General features: G+C 42.2%; 1 protein-coding gene across 2 annotated transcripts in view; it reads right to left on the bottom strand.

Annotated features, from left to right (window-relative positions):
- YES1 (YES proto-oncogene 1, Src family tyrosine kinase) overlaps window positions 1–15,391 on the bottom strand; it is an 83,616-nt gene that overhangs the window by 30,199 nt on the left and 38,026 nt on the right. For both annotated transcript variants that reach the window (XM_089678240.1, XM_089678251.1), the window contains exon 2: window positions 1,069–1,326. In XM_089678240.1, coding sequence (XP_089534366.1) covers window positions 1,069–1,321 — 253 coding nt within the window. In that variant the 5' untranslated portion in view covers window positions 1,322–1,326. The remainder of the gene's footprint in view (window positions 1–1,068; window positions 1,327–15,391) is intronic.

Here is a 15,391-nt window from a genome sequence, read left to right as displayed (position 1 = left end):
GACTGCAGATAAACATGTACAACTTATGTAGGAGGATTGGTTTCAACTCTATCAACTGAGGCCAGTCACTTCACTTGGTTTACAACCACTTTCAATCTCCAAGCAGAATGTTGCAGCCAGTTATTCCTCAATCACAAAACTGCCCATGCCACACGTCTCTTTTTCTAAGTATTGGTGCTGAGCCAAGTGCAGTTAATTCCCACGGCAGTTAATATCTATTCACAACTGTTCAGGAAAGTCTGATATACTACAATCAGAAGACTGAGCTAAGAAATGTAAATCAGTGTACTACTGAACTTCTGAATATCAGAAAAATAGGATTTTTTTTTACCTAAAATCCTTAATAGGACACAGTATGACAATTCAGGTACACTGGGTTATACTGCTGTCTTCAAAAGATTGAAAACTGGCAAAACATAGCTGTAAGTACAGCCTAGTAAACCACTCTCACTCCCAGAATGTCTCAGTTTTGTTAGTAAGCAACAGTAGGAGTGGATCATAAGAACAAGGGGGGACCTGTGTCCTGCAATGTATCACAAGAAAATTATTTTACTGTAAGTCAAAAGTCCTATTTCTTAATTGGTCATTAAGATTGATAAAGGATGATTATTCAGATACAGTGCGATACCCAAAGCCAATCCAACGGACAGGTGGCTCAACAGAACCTACAGAGTGGTCTGAAGAAGACTGAAGCAGGTTTTAGCAGAGGCTTGGACATCTGGTTACTAGTGAAAAAAAAATCTTGATAGAAAAAAAAAAAAAGGTATAAAAAAGTAAGTAGCTTGCATCTCTCAGAAGATTGAAGACATCTGTTCTCCTAAGCTCACTAGCAAAAAACTGAGGCAGACTAGTTTTTTTTTTCCCTCTCTGAAATGCTGACGATTTTCTGTTCTCTTAGTTGCATCTACTCCTGCACATGCAGCTTTACTATAACTTAGACGACTAGAAGGAGCAGGATAAAAACCAAATTGCACACTGTGCTTTTAAATCAATAACACGAGACAAAGAAAAAGCAGGATCTTCAAGATCAGTACCAGGAAACACCCATTAAGAGTAATATCAGCTTACCCGTCAACCCTCCTGGGTAAGGAACTGGCACTGGTGAAAAGACAGAAGATGCTCCTCCAAAAGGAGTTATTCCAGATGAACCTCCAAACGGTGTCATGGAATGGCTGTTAAAATTAGTAGATGGTCCTTTGACTGCCGGGGACTGTGCAGCTTGTGTTGGGTCATTGCCAAACGGACTGATTGGCTCCGGCTTGGGTTCTGTTCTGTATTTTATTGATGGACCTTTGTCCTCCTTACTCTTAATACAGCCCATTATACCTGTAAAAGAAAATAAATTGGGTTAGAAAATGTTCAAGTAGAGTAAGCAGTACACTGAAGCAGTTGTATTGTTAACTGGATCCCATATTAATTTGTTATGGTTTAAAAGAGAACACATAGGGGAATTTAGTAAGAATGAAGCAGATAGACTCGCAGATCAACAGGTATGTGTAGCGCTTTGCAGAGGTTATCCTATGTGTCCATACACATAGGATAGAGGAGTTGTTTAAATTGAGTGTTTAGAGGCAGAAAAAAGTAAAACCCTTCTGTTTTGCATTTGTTTGAGTGTTTTTCTGGCAGAGAAAAATGCTAAACACTTCAAAGCGCTAGTACAAAAAAAATGCTCAAAATGAGTGTTTTTTCTGCCAAGAGCACTGGCATTTTTTTTAAGCCAGTGTGAATGGGGATTTCTAGCTCAAACAAGAAAAAATATTAAAAATAAAAAGACGTCAACCTTCTCAATTTAGATAAAGACCTCTATTTTTTCATTTTAGAAACAGAAAAAAATCCCCCTCAGGCGAACTACATAATCTTGAAGAATTTTAGAGAACTTTAGTCCAGATCCCTGTCCACTTCTGTTTGCGGATATGTCTATAAGTCCACTCAGAGAAGTGCAAAAACACGAAATGACATTGTTGGGATGCCATATTTAATGCAACAGACCACTTGTAACTTGAACATTTAGGTGACCATGTCACCACAGGGTTACTTGTAGACAAAAAAAAAAAAAAAGCGCAAGTATACTTAGCTTTACTTTGGCCCACATTTTTAAAGGCTGATGTTTTGCTGCTCCCACCTGCTGTAGGTTTCTTAACTTCTGGGTATTTGAACACCTGCTCTTCCTGCCATACACTGTGGTTCCTTTATACAGCTTGTACATGTTGTAGTGATATACGAGCCGGAAAAGGAACAACAGTGTGCTGTGGAGAAGACACATTTGAAGTGTTAAATACCTGGAGAGGTGGGGAGCAGCAAAGCAATGGTGTTTGAGGACACAAGCCGCTAGAGGGGTAATTATACTTCCCCTTCCTTTACAACCCAGGCTTTGTTTGCTTTAAGTGCAGTGTAAGCATCTGGGAAGTGTAGCAAGGCAATTATAGGAGCAGGAGAATAAAGATTTGGAAAACTGAACGCTTCAGACATGGTTAAAAAAAAGCTGAAATCCGTTTTTAGGTATAGAAATCGTGGTTGGCTACAAAATGAAATAGAAAGACAATCTTTTAAACAACAACCATGTGTTCTAAAAACTTTTGTTTCCCTTTAACGATGACAATCATATGGTGCAAGATAACAGCAATCTCTCTGTTCAGCCTGGGAAGTGAAGACGTTACCGCCTACATCTTCCTCTGTCTGAAACCTCATAAGACTTCAGAACACGGGAGGGATCAAGAAACAATAACTTCAAGGAAAAAGGGTGTGGGGGTAAGAAAGTGACACTGTCAAGTTAGGTATGCAGTCATACTGAACTACAAAAGGATATCATAAACTGATTATAACCCCCAAGCCACCTACCTATCTATGGCAAAGTCTGGGCGTATTCAGCACTGTTACAGGAGGCAACAAAACAGTCTTTTTACAATATACATATGTCTGAACACTACAAAATGTATAGCCTTGATAGAGCTTTGCATTTTTTGTGTTCCAAAATGTAGTTTTAAAGCAAACATTTGAGCCAGAATTAAAAGACGAGCCTAACATTACACTAAAACTGCAAGCTAAACCCTGCAGTAATGAAGAACATCTGTCCTGATGTCACTCTAGCTGAGGCTAAACAACTTCATAATCTCTGTCTGCCAAAGGGAAACTTTCCAGGACTTGCTAGGGTGGATAACATCCTTACACATGGAAGAAAATCATGTATTACAAGACGGGTTATCAAACAGTCCAAGTACAAAGCTGTGCTCCACTAATACCTAAAGAATTAAACTCAAAGTTATATTCGGTACCACATGCCTTGACTAGCAAATGATTGCAAGGTCTTGACTGTTGACTGCTCTGGAAAAAAAGCTTAGCAATTAAAATGCAACTACAACTAAAACTCTGTTCTCCTCGGATAGTGCACATGCCAAAGATTTCCATAGAGAATTGACTATGGGCTGATGGCAGTGCCGCCACAATCCCCACCGCTACTGGGACAGGGGCTGGGGGCAGTGCCTCCAAAATCCCCACCGCTACTGGGACAGGGGCTGGGGGCAGTGCCTCCACAATCCCCACCGCTACTGGGACAGGGGCTGGGGGCAGTGCCTCCACAATCCCCACCGCTACTGGGACAGGGGCTGGGGGCAGTGCCTCCACAATCCCCACCGCTACTGGGACAGGGGCTGGGGGCAGTGCCTCCACAATCCCCACCGCTACTGGGACAGGGGCTGGGGGCAGTGCCGCCACAATCCCCACCGCTACTGGGACAGGGGCTGGGGGCAGTGCCGCCACAATCCCCACCGCTACTGGGACAGGGGCTGGGGGCAGTGCCGCCACAATCCCCACCGCTACTGGGACAGGGGCTGGGGGTAGTGCCGCCACAATCCCCACCACTACTGGGACAGGGGCTGTGGGCAGTGCCGCCACAATCCCCACCGCTACTGGGACAGGGGCAGTGCCGCCACAATCCCCACCGCTACTGGGACAGGGGCAGTGCCGCCACAATCCCCACCGCTACTGGGACAGGGGCAGTGCCGCCACAATCCCCACCGCTACTGGGACAGGGGCAGTGCCGCCACAATCCCCACCGCTACTGGGACAGGGGCAGTGCCGCCACAATCCCCACCGCTACTGGGACAGGGGCAGTGCCGCCACAATCCCCACCACTACTGGGACGGGCTGGGGGCAGTACCGCCACAACCCCCACTACTACTGGGAAGGGCTGGGGGCAGTGCCACCACAATCCCTACCTCTACTGGGACAGGGGCTGGGGGCAGTGCCGCCACAATCCCTACCTCTACTGGGACAGGGGCTGGGGGCAGTGCCATCACAATCCCCACCACTACTGGGACAGAGGCTGGGGGCAGTGTCGCTACAATCCCCACCACTACTGGGACAGGAGCTGGGGGCAGTGCCACCACAATCCCCACCACTACTGGGACAGGGGCTGGGGGCAGTGCCACCACAATCCCCACCACTACTGGGACAGGGGCTGGGGGCAGTGCCACCACAATCCCCACAACTACTGGGACAGGGGCTGGGGGCAGTGCCACCACAATCCCCACCACTACTGGGACAGGGGCTGGGGGGGCAATCCCCATCATCTTTGGGACAGGAACTATGGGGATCACCCCAACAGGTAGTCAAGAAAATCTAACAAAGGACTGTAGGAAGGACAGCTTTATTTTTGGTTAAAGCATATACAACATAATTGCGATAACGACATTCTGTTGATTTTTTTTTTTTTAAATTGCAACCTGCAGCTTAATATTTATGTATATAGAGAGTCCAGAGTTGCATATTATATAATTTATGCCTAAACATGTGATTATAGTAAACCTAAAACTTACTGTATTCTGAATGATGAAGGCTGGTATTTGTATATCACTGATCGTGAAGCGAAGTTCTTGTTCTCTCTAATAACTGGGACAGGGAATCAAGGGGTCTTACTTTCACATATAGTTTAAAGCAGGCCTCCTCCCGAAAATGAAAGTAATCATGATCCTCTACCTCCCCCCCTAAGCCTGACATATCTATCTTTCTCCATCATCGCCTTGGTGAGGATGAGGTCTGCTTGAGATGTCAACCATAAACAGCAAGCATAGCACAAATCTTTGCAAAAGTACAGTAATACAAACAAGTATTTACACAGGATCTTGCTGCCAGAAAGATCCTTTGTAAAGATGTGCGCTCCATGTGCATGAGGACTAACGTTACAGCTGGAATCTTACAGCCTACTAAAGGCAAAACCCTCTCTCTTAAAAATACCTTTGTTTTAAAACAAACCCTAAGTATTAAAGGCTGGAACAATTCAGTAGAATTCAGAGCCTGTGTTCATAAAAAACGTGTAGGTATTTTTCCACAGTCAAGACTACGTCTCTTCCTGAAGCTTGGAAAACAAATGATATGAGTCACACAGTTCTGGAGTGATAGCCTGAATCTGCCTGGAATTGCCGAGCTGCGTCATTCTCACAAATGTAGGGCACACAGGCGATTACAGAGACCTGAATCTCCTTGAGTGAACAGACCAGCACTTCCTGCACATGCCTGTTGCTAGCAGCCAAAAACACACTTTCATGGGCCGTAGCCTTCTATACATTCTTATTGGTAAACCGTGGAAGTCTTAACATGGGTGCCCAAGAAGACATGAGAATTATTATTGAAGCAAAGTAAAACTAGAGGCAAGTTTACACTATTGAGCTGCAGACTGCTTTATGTACTCTGGGTATCATTTATTTTGAAGGCACTGCAACACACAAAACCTGAAAAAGGGTCAGGTGTGGTTTTGGCTGTGATCACGTGCCATGGTAGTCCATTTTTTATTTATTACAGGTACCTATATAGCACCATTCATTTATGCAGCACTTTTACTTCTATAAATGTACATTCACATCAGTCCCTAATTCTCAGAGAGCGTACAGTCTAAGGTCCCTAACTCACATTCATACATACACATACTAGGGCCAATTTAAACAGGAGCCAATTAACCATTCAAAATACATGTACTGCCTTAATGCAAAGCATAGTAAAGGCACCACAAGGTGCACACTATCATGCATGCATTACCGCACCATTTACCTATGGATCTGGCTTAAAGCTAGACTCTAGGAATATTTTTTAAAAATTCCATCCATTCCCCCAAGCACTGAAAGGGTTAAATTCGTGTTACTTCTAGGGGTAGAGGAATAAGGAGAAATACATTCCTCATTCCCCCCTCCAGAGCTGCGATTGTTCCCCTGCAGTTACCTCTATAGGCCGAGACTATATACTGTTGCACTCTAGTCTTTTATACATACAATCCGGGGTTCAATGTACATGATGTCAAGGCTCCACCCACAAACTGGAAAGTGAGGTAGAGGAAGAGTGAGCCACCAAGCAAAAGCAGGCAAGACAGATATGCAATATGGCCAGCACTGCATCCCCTAGCATATTGTGCACAGTTTCCTGTGAATGAATGAATTACAAGTACCATCAGCTGCCATGGCTGACGGCTTAGTAGTTCTCAATGATCTATGATCAATGATCACTCTTGTAGTTCATTAACCATCTGCCCATACTGAAGTATGGTACAATTGTGGGGGGGCTGGCAAAATTGTAACATGTTATACCCTGCTACAAAAGGTGAACTTGTTCTTTATTTCTTTTTTTAAAGGTGAACTTCTCCTTTAAGGACCATTGAGGATTAGATTCTTTAAGCATATTGGCTTAAGAGAAAGGTCTAGCATGGACGGGCACAATTTTTTATTGGAGGAAAACTGTTACCTGCCACCTGCTGTTTACACAACAGTCATAAATTACACAACGCAACCCAAGTTATTGTTCAGCAAAGTTATACAATTCTTTACAGGCTTATTGATAGCTACCAGAATATTAAACTGAAGTTTACATGATCATTACATAAAATAACAAAAAAAGCCAGACAGAGCAACATGCCCTGCGCCAATTATAATAATAATTATAACAAATACTATAGTTAAAACAAGATGAGGAGGATTCTGCATATTTACCATACACACCAATAAATGAATCAAGGCATCAAAATAAAACCTTAAAGTGGACCTATACCCCCTTCCAGGTAAATCTCGAGTCCTATTTGAGAAAAGGGGGAGAGAGAAGGTTTTTTTTTTTTGCATTATAGATTAGTGTAATGTTGTACAGTGCAAATGTGAGATCATCTTTTTTGGGGGGGGAAAGATCTGGGAGGATGGGCATTTTTTTTTCCCCAGCAGAGTAATGTGCTATGGGGCACGAGTGAGATGAGGAGGATGAAGTCACTGGTGGCTGTCTTCTTTCTTTGCAGTCGGCCCACCAATGACATCATCTGTCTCATCTTGTTCATGTGCCATACTGGCAGGGGGCTCAAGAGCACTGAGACTGGAAAAGCCATGCTAGGGATAGGCAAGTGCTTACTACTGACTTTTTATTAGTTAAGCCAGTCAGGTTTATTAGGGTGTGTGTGTGTGTGTGTGTGTGTGTGTGTGTGTGTGTACCTTCAGGACAAGACATCACTTTATCTGCTAGGGCGTAAGTATATTTTTTATTCAAATGTATGACATCACAGCTTACTGTATACGGTTTTCTTAACCAAATCACTTTAAAACTGTTGTCAGCCCATCACATGTACTACTTCAGTTGTGTGCACATGTGTATAATGCAATTAAAAAAAAAAAAAAAATACAGACTATGAAATGTATCCGACAATAGCATATTCACAGTGTAGTTAGCATGAAAGAATAATGGGAAAAGGCCGGTAACTCCAAGAAGCCAATCAATTTACTTGTCCTCAGAAAGTCCCAATTCAGATTTATTTCACTGGAATACCTATTTCAGAACTTCATAGGAAATCTAATGATACATGTTAAGTTGTACAGTTGTTTTCTAGCATACTGAGAAATCAAAGCCATACTTTGGGGATAACGTGTACATGATTTTCAGAATGGTGCTCAAAACACACAGTTGTGAGACTAGCCATTTAAGAAGCTTATGTCTAATCAGAAAAGCCCTCGCCAAACCATGCTTTGTACATCTTTACACACACTGCTGAGGTATAAACATAAATAAGAGCTCATAGTCAAGTTACACAATGAATTTCTGAACAGGACACTGAAAACCCCACTAGGAGGACAGGAGAATTTCATTTTACTGCAATTATCACAGGCTAGCCATACACACTTAGATTTTTTTTTTTCTCAATCATGTTGAACAAGAGAAAAATCACTTGATTTCCCCATATATGCTTCACAGCAGATGCTTGATGGTGGAATATTGATTGCCGGGTTTTGTATTTAAACAATTGCAGAACCCGCGGCTGCCTGAATACTCTTATAGGGACTACATCTGATACAGTCACTGTTTGGCTGATCATTTTCTACCTAGCTCAGTTTTTTTTTTAATGGACTTTTGTTGAACTGGGTGGTGAGCACAGGGCCACTCACAGTTTGAATTCTGAGCCATGTATGGCTAAGCTTTAGTCTACTACAAACTCTCAGTCCACTCACAAATGTAACCAGTTCAATCTGACAAAATACATCTCTATTATTCACAAAGGCTTTAAATGGCAAAAAGTTAACTTTACTATCAGAAAAGTTGGTACACACACATAGGTAAAAGGTTATGAAGCTGTAGTATGTGGGCAGTTTTCTTCAGGAAATCCAGCTTACAACATGGCATAAATAAACCAACAAGTACCAGCCAATAAGTACTGTAACCACAATAAATACGCATTCTGAAAGCTGTAAACAGAGTATACAGGTTCACACTGCTGTGCTGCAGTTTGACCACAGCGCAGGTGTACCTGCATTCCCTAGACTTCGATTACGTTGTGTATTTTTGATGAGTTTTCTGAAAGAGCACTAAATGTGCTGCATCTTTAGTGCGCTTTCAGAATCTGTGACAAAAAGGTGCGATATAATAGAAGTCTATGGGACAGTGGGTAAACCTCTTGAGAACCGCAGATACACCAGCACTAGGGCCAAACCACAGTGCAGTAGTATGAACCAGCCTCAACTAACCAGCTTTTCATTCCATCCATTCAGTCGTATCCGACCCTTGGCGATTGCATGGACCGTCACTCGTAAGCGACTTTTTTCCATGAATTCTCTTAGCAATTATTTTACAGGGTAGGTTGCCAGGTCTTTCCCCAACCCCTACCATGCAGTAGATCCTGCATGGCCAGGGATGAAACTAGGACAATTTAGACAGGAGCCAATTAACCTACCAGCATGTCTTTGGAGTGTGGGAGGAAACCCACGCAAGCACAGGGAGAACATGCAAACTCCATGCAGGAGGTGCCATGGTTGGGAATCGAACCCATGACCCATTTACTGCATGGCAAACATGCTAACCACTAAGCCACTGTGCCGGTCCTGGCCTGTGACTACCCAGTGAAATAAGAAGCAGCACACTGAGGAGCTCATCCCCCTGAAAGCTGCTCTACCTTCCTGGAAGCATGCTTCTTGTTAGGCACAGAAACTGAATGGCTCCTTGTACAGTTTCTTCCTCTCACACTCCATTTCTGTTATACAGTCAACACAAGAGGCTGATATCAGGTCAAATGCAGATAGTTACACTTCTGGCATTTAAAAAAAAATACAGTTCTGCATTTGTGTCTTACACCTGCTCTGAGCTGAGCTTTAATTATAGCAGAGGGCTGTTTTCTAAAATTAACCAGCAGGTGGCACTTTGGGTGGACTGATCACCCTGCAAGTCCTCATGCACAATGGACATTTTTACAGCTGCTGTTTTTGGCATTTGACATTTTTTTCTACAGCCAGTAAACCCCCCAGCATGTTATCCTATGCGTCCATGCACACAGACTGTAATCAATGTTTTTTGTCTGGGCCGTTTTTTTGACTGGAAAAAAAACCTAGGACTAGTGGGTTTCTAGAGGAGTTTAGCTGTAAAAAACGCTCTAACGCTGAAAAATGCGGCAAAACGTGGTAAATCGCAGCAAACCAGCATTTTTGGACTTTTGACTAAAAAAATATTTTTTTATGGTAAGAAAAAAACCTCTAAAAAACGCAAATGTGAAAAACGCGGTAAAACACTACTAAACGCTAATACAAAACGCTGAAAAACTCACGTTTCTAACATTAATTTACACAGCTAACGTTACCAGAGTTATTAAAATGCCCAGTGTGCACGGAGCCTTAGACAAAATCAGGATGCCGAGTACGTCAGCGACCCCTTTATGATGTTGCATGGAAGAAACTAAATGATTCCTTTTGAGGGAAAAATTTAATTGTCTGTAAATCTTCTTTATCAATTTAAATTCAAAGTGAAGAACTTAAAAAAACAAAAACAAATTCAACCCGCATAACCTGACATTGGGCATAAGGTATCTCCAACAACAGGTGCTTTCTAAGAATGTTACACATAAAGGCAGTGTTTGGGAGACTGTGACATTTATGACTGCCCATTAGTGCCATGCTATTCTTGACAGCAGCAACAAAAGGCACATATAAACAGAAAGGCTACAGCTAAGCAAACAGACTTGTAATATTAGCTTTCTTTCTATAATCGGGGAAATCCTAAAAAAAAAACATTTTTCTTCACAAAAACATACCGTTAATGAAACCTTCCATTTGCTGTATGCATCTCCCCCCTCCCTCCTTTTGCCCATCTGCTGCAAATATTGAAGCTTTTGACTTAATACAGACTTACCATTCTAGAGAACCAGCACTGTAATAACCCAGGCTTGCTTGAGGGAAGCTGGCTGGCTTCCAATGGCTTTATAGCACATTTGCGAGTCGCGCTGCGCTATCTGAATGGACCTACAGAAACCTGGGACATGTGATGTGTCCCAGGAGGTTGCAGACTGTTGGGGGGGGGGGGGGCAACTTCCGCTATGTTTGCCTAGGTGAGCAGAGCAGAAGTGGGAGCCTGCACCCCCTCACAGATTAAAAAAGAAAAAAAAAAAAAAAAAACACACAACATCTACAGTTGTAGAGGAGGAGGAAGGAAAAGCAAAACGTCTCTTTTTAGATGAAGTTCTGCAGGCAGGTGGTACCGTGGTTGGGATTCGAACCAATGACCCTAGTACTGCCAGGAAGAAGTTCTAATCATTTAGCCACTCTGCTTGAGACAAATGAACAGATTGCAATAGAACTCAGCTTCAGGCTCAACTCAATTTACCTAAAATACATACATGGGGGCATTTGATTTTGCCAAATGATTTGTATTTCTAAAGCGCGGAGCAAACTGTTGGCGCTATATAAATCCTGTATAATAATAATTTCTGTCCCCTTATTTCTCAAATATATACTGATCTACCTTTCCTCTACCCCATTTAAGCAATGGGACCCCATTTAAGACAATGAAGCAGCGGACTGATCAAATTATACTTCTGCCTAAGCCAGTCATACATGGGTCAAATTCTGAAAGAATTTTCTTTTGAAAATCTTTGCTAAGACTTTTCTTTTGAATTTCACACCATTAGTGGGCCGCAGCATCAGACGATTGTCGAGCGATCAGGTATTTTGGAAATGTTTTGAAAAACGAACGAATTTCGAATCAATGATGGGAGAATCGTGTGAGAAATGTAATAAAGAAATGAGTTGTGACCCTGAAAGCAAAGAAAATTTCTGGCCACGAAAACATTCTGTAGCAATGAGGTGAAATTGAAGGCTTGGTTGGTCGAATTTCGAAATCAATGGTAACACCATCGAATACAAAACGCTCTAAATTTCCAATTTTCTAAAGAAAATTTGTTCAGAATTTGACCCATGTATGGCCTGCATTACTCTGCTCTCTTCTCCTATAGTAAACTGGTCAGCACATCTGCAAGTAGCACACCCGATTAGCCTCCAGTGCTGTCCTTCCTCTCTCAGCACACTCCCAGATTTTCACTGTAAAGGGCATTACAAGAGACTGATACCAAGTCAAACACAGGGACAAACGCTAATTTTTATCTAAAAAAAAAAACCATTTGTTTTCTAAATGAAATACAGAACAGCATCAAATTGGAGTTTTTTTTTCATAGCAGCCTGGCATACGCCTTTAAATACAACTAATCATCTTCCTAATTAATACATAACAGCTTCTTTTTAAAACCTGCATGGGGCTTTGTTTTAGATTAACAGCTACTTGCATTAGCTGGATTTTATATACAATTAAAATTAGTTTCTAAATTAATACATAACTGCACTAATTGCTGTTTTTTTTATATCTGCACTGAACATTAATTAGTGTCCTTATCTGTACAGAGAATCATTTAAAATGTTATTTAATAACACATTATCTCCTTCCACTCTAACTGGAACTTGTCCTGTCCATTGACACGGCTTCCTGGCAAACCGATTTTAATGCCGTCTGTGCCATTCCAAATTACTTTCATGCAGACATGTTGCAAAAGGGCCATTGTGTGTTGTCAGAACTTGCATACATTCAGCTTTTTCAACAAACCATTATACACATTTTTATCTTTGGAAACAGCAAGCATTGTGTTAGAAAGCTCAGTTAACTGAACTCTGCTCCAGCTTGGCAACTAGAGCAATGCAAATCACTGTCCGGTCTAAAGAGAAGCACTGCATAACAACAAATAGGGTTAGGAGCGGCAACCCTCCTCAATATCCAAAATGACTGCTTAAAAAACTGTAGAACTCCAAGAATATATTAAATTGATCATTGCGTAAACATTTTTAACCACTTGCCTACAGGGCACTTTCACCCCCTTCCTGCCCAGGCCAATTTTCAGCTTTCAGAGCTGTCACGCTTTGAATGACAATTGCGTGGTCATGCAACACTGTACACATATAACATTTTTATCATTTTTTTCCCACACAGATAGAGCTCTCTTTTGGTGGTATTTAATCACCACTGGGTTTTTTATTTTTTTATAAACCAAAAACTGAAAATTTTTTTTTTGTTTACAGTTTTTTTTTCATAGTTTCTGTTATAAAATTTTGTAAATGAGTAATTTTTCTCCTTCACTGATGTGCACTAATGAGGCTGCAGTGATGAGCACTGACAGGTGATCAGCTTTTTACTCTGATCGGTGATACACTGTGTCCCAGGGACACAGCGCAACACCGACCACCACGCTGCGCGCTCCCGGAGGTGCACACGCGCAGTTAAGAGTTGGAGGATGTCATATGACGTCCTCCCAGAATGAGAGAACCACCTTGCGCCCAACATTTCCTTATATGGCGGGCGGGAGGCGGTTAATTCAAAGCAAGGAGTACATTTACTCTCCATCTACCCCAGACCTCGGGAATGTTTTGGAGGCTATGGGCTAAATCTCCCATAGGAGAGAATCCTGAAATGTACAGTCTGACATGTTCCAGTTGAACCATTTATTGGTCCCAAGAGCTTATGCTTTAGAGAGCGGGGGGGGGGGGGGGGGGGTAAATGCTTTAGAATGTGAGCGATTAAAATTAGCTTTAACGTTGATTCTGGTTTAAAAAAGTAAATCTGCACTCTTAAAGTGGTCCTAAAGTCTCAAGTTTTTTTACCTTCTGTGTGTAGCTGCCCCCCAAACAATTACCAGAACCCTCTCTTGATCCAGCGATGTACATGGCAGCCTCGGTTCTCCGGGGATTCTCATTTCTGACTGGCTGAGGCATTAGTTCTCTCATCGTCCCCCCTGTGTTTAAGAGCATAGAAACACTCACTTGCTCTGGGGATGGATTATGGAATCTGTAGTGTGTACAGAGCAGTACATGACCACAACTAACGTGTGCTGCTTGGTCCAAACAAACAGAAATGAAAGGGGAAAAGAGAAAAAAAGAAAAAAAGAAAAAGGTTTGGGAGCATTACAAAGAGGAAGAAAACACAGTTTAATGTAACCTTGAGGTTTAAAATTTACACTTCTACAATACATGCACTTTTCTCCTAGCTCGTATCCCTTTTTATAGACTCTGTAGGTACAGAAAAATACCTATTGAGCTGAAAGAAATGCACTCAGCTGCTGTAGTGGGATGACAACACAGAGCATTTTGTATGGAACCAGTGGTGTCAGCCATCCCAGCTGTTTGCTAAACTACTCAGACCCAACCTCTACTCTTTTCTACAAAACATACAGATTAATTATTCTGTAGTCCTGAAATAAGGACTGGGAAGGCCAAATACTCCACCTTTGGCAGGTAAAATAGTTCAAGTGTGTTCAGCTTTAGCTTATCCACCTTTTAAAGCATTAAACTGGTTAAACAGTTTGTGTGGAGCACAGAAATCCTCTGTTCCTTTAACAACCCACTGAGATATCTTGACTAGAAGTGAAAATACGTTGAACAACTGCAGTAGTGTGTGTATCAAGTTAGATCCAGTTGTTCCAGCGGCTACAGCGGATAAAAATAAATCCATCTATGAGCTGGAAATACATGTGCAAGAAAGGCTACCCAATCAAGCTATGGAAAGACTGGCCATCTACGGTATAAATCAGGGGTGCTCAATCTTTTGAAGAGCGAGGATCACTTAAGTGATCTGGTAGCTGGGCACAGGCCACAATGAAATTAAATGTTTCAGAATTGTCCCAATTTTTTATTTTGAATAGCATAGTTACCATTTTCCTCTTGCAGCTGCATAATACTGTCAGAAGGGAGTTGAGGAGAAGTCGGCTTTCAGCAGTTGAAGGCGGAAAATGGAGAGGATCAGTTCCTGTATATGCCATCCCTCCTGTAAAACAGAATGTGACGGGGAGGCCATGCAGGCCCCCATTACGACCCCTAATGCTACATCAGTGGTTGGGGGGGGGGGGGGGGGAGGGGGTTAGTGGTGGTAAAAGCACATATCAACTGGGTGCAGTGCACCTGCGGCTTAGCTGCACACTTTGCCACAGACTTCTATTACATCTTGCAGGTATGGTGCACTCTCTGAAAGCGCACCAAAGTGGGCCACATTAGAGGGCTCCACGGGCCACATGTTCAACACCCCTGGTTTAGATGCAAACCAGCCGAATTTACCCTATAATTGGCTCATACAATGGTACATGGCTAAAGCCACTATTTCTTTCCCCTTGAAATTCAAGACTGCAATATTCTGAGCTATTTCCTCATTAGTAGACAGAATATTTTCTTTGGCGTGGTACTGGACAATGGCCATAATGATATTTTGGTGTCCAGGTTCAAAGGCAGAACACTTCACACAACAGACGGACCACCATGGCTCCCTACTGAGTGTAAATAGCCACAACTAAAATGAAAAATTTCCAAACTTTGCAAAAATTCTTTTCAATGTTTTCATAAGCTGGACAAATGTCTCCGTAAATACTGGCCATTGCCGGCAAATAAAATAGCGTGCCAGGCCCTCTACCCTACACAGATAAACCACCCAAACTCCATGTTGCAAAATTGATAGTGCATGCCATAAAGTTAACCACAATGCCATGATATGAGCCAGAAGGCGACGTACAACATAAAATATTGGATTCACATCTGCATGGAAGAACAAAAAATAAATAGGCCATAGCATACATCTGTTCATGGTTAATAAG

This window comes from Staurois parvus, unplaced genomic scaffold (assembly GCF_062004578.1).
Source record: "Staurois parvus isolate SC_StPar_1 unplaced genomic scaffold, SC_StPar_1.0 ptg000015l, whole genome shotgun sequence".
Lineage (NCBI taxonomy): Eukaryota > Metazoa > Chordata > Amphibia > Anura > Ranidae > Staurois > Staurois parvus.
Note: the sequence above shows the minus strand (reverse complement) of the source record. Positions and strands in the feature narration are given on the sequence as shown.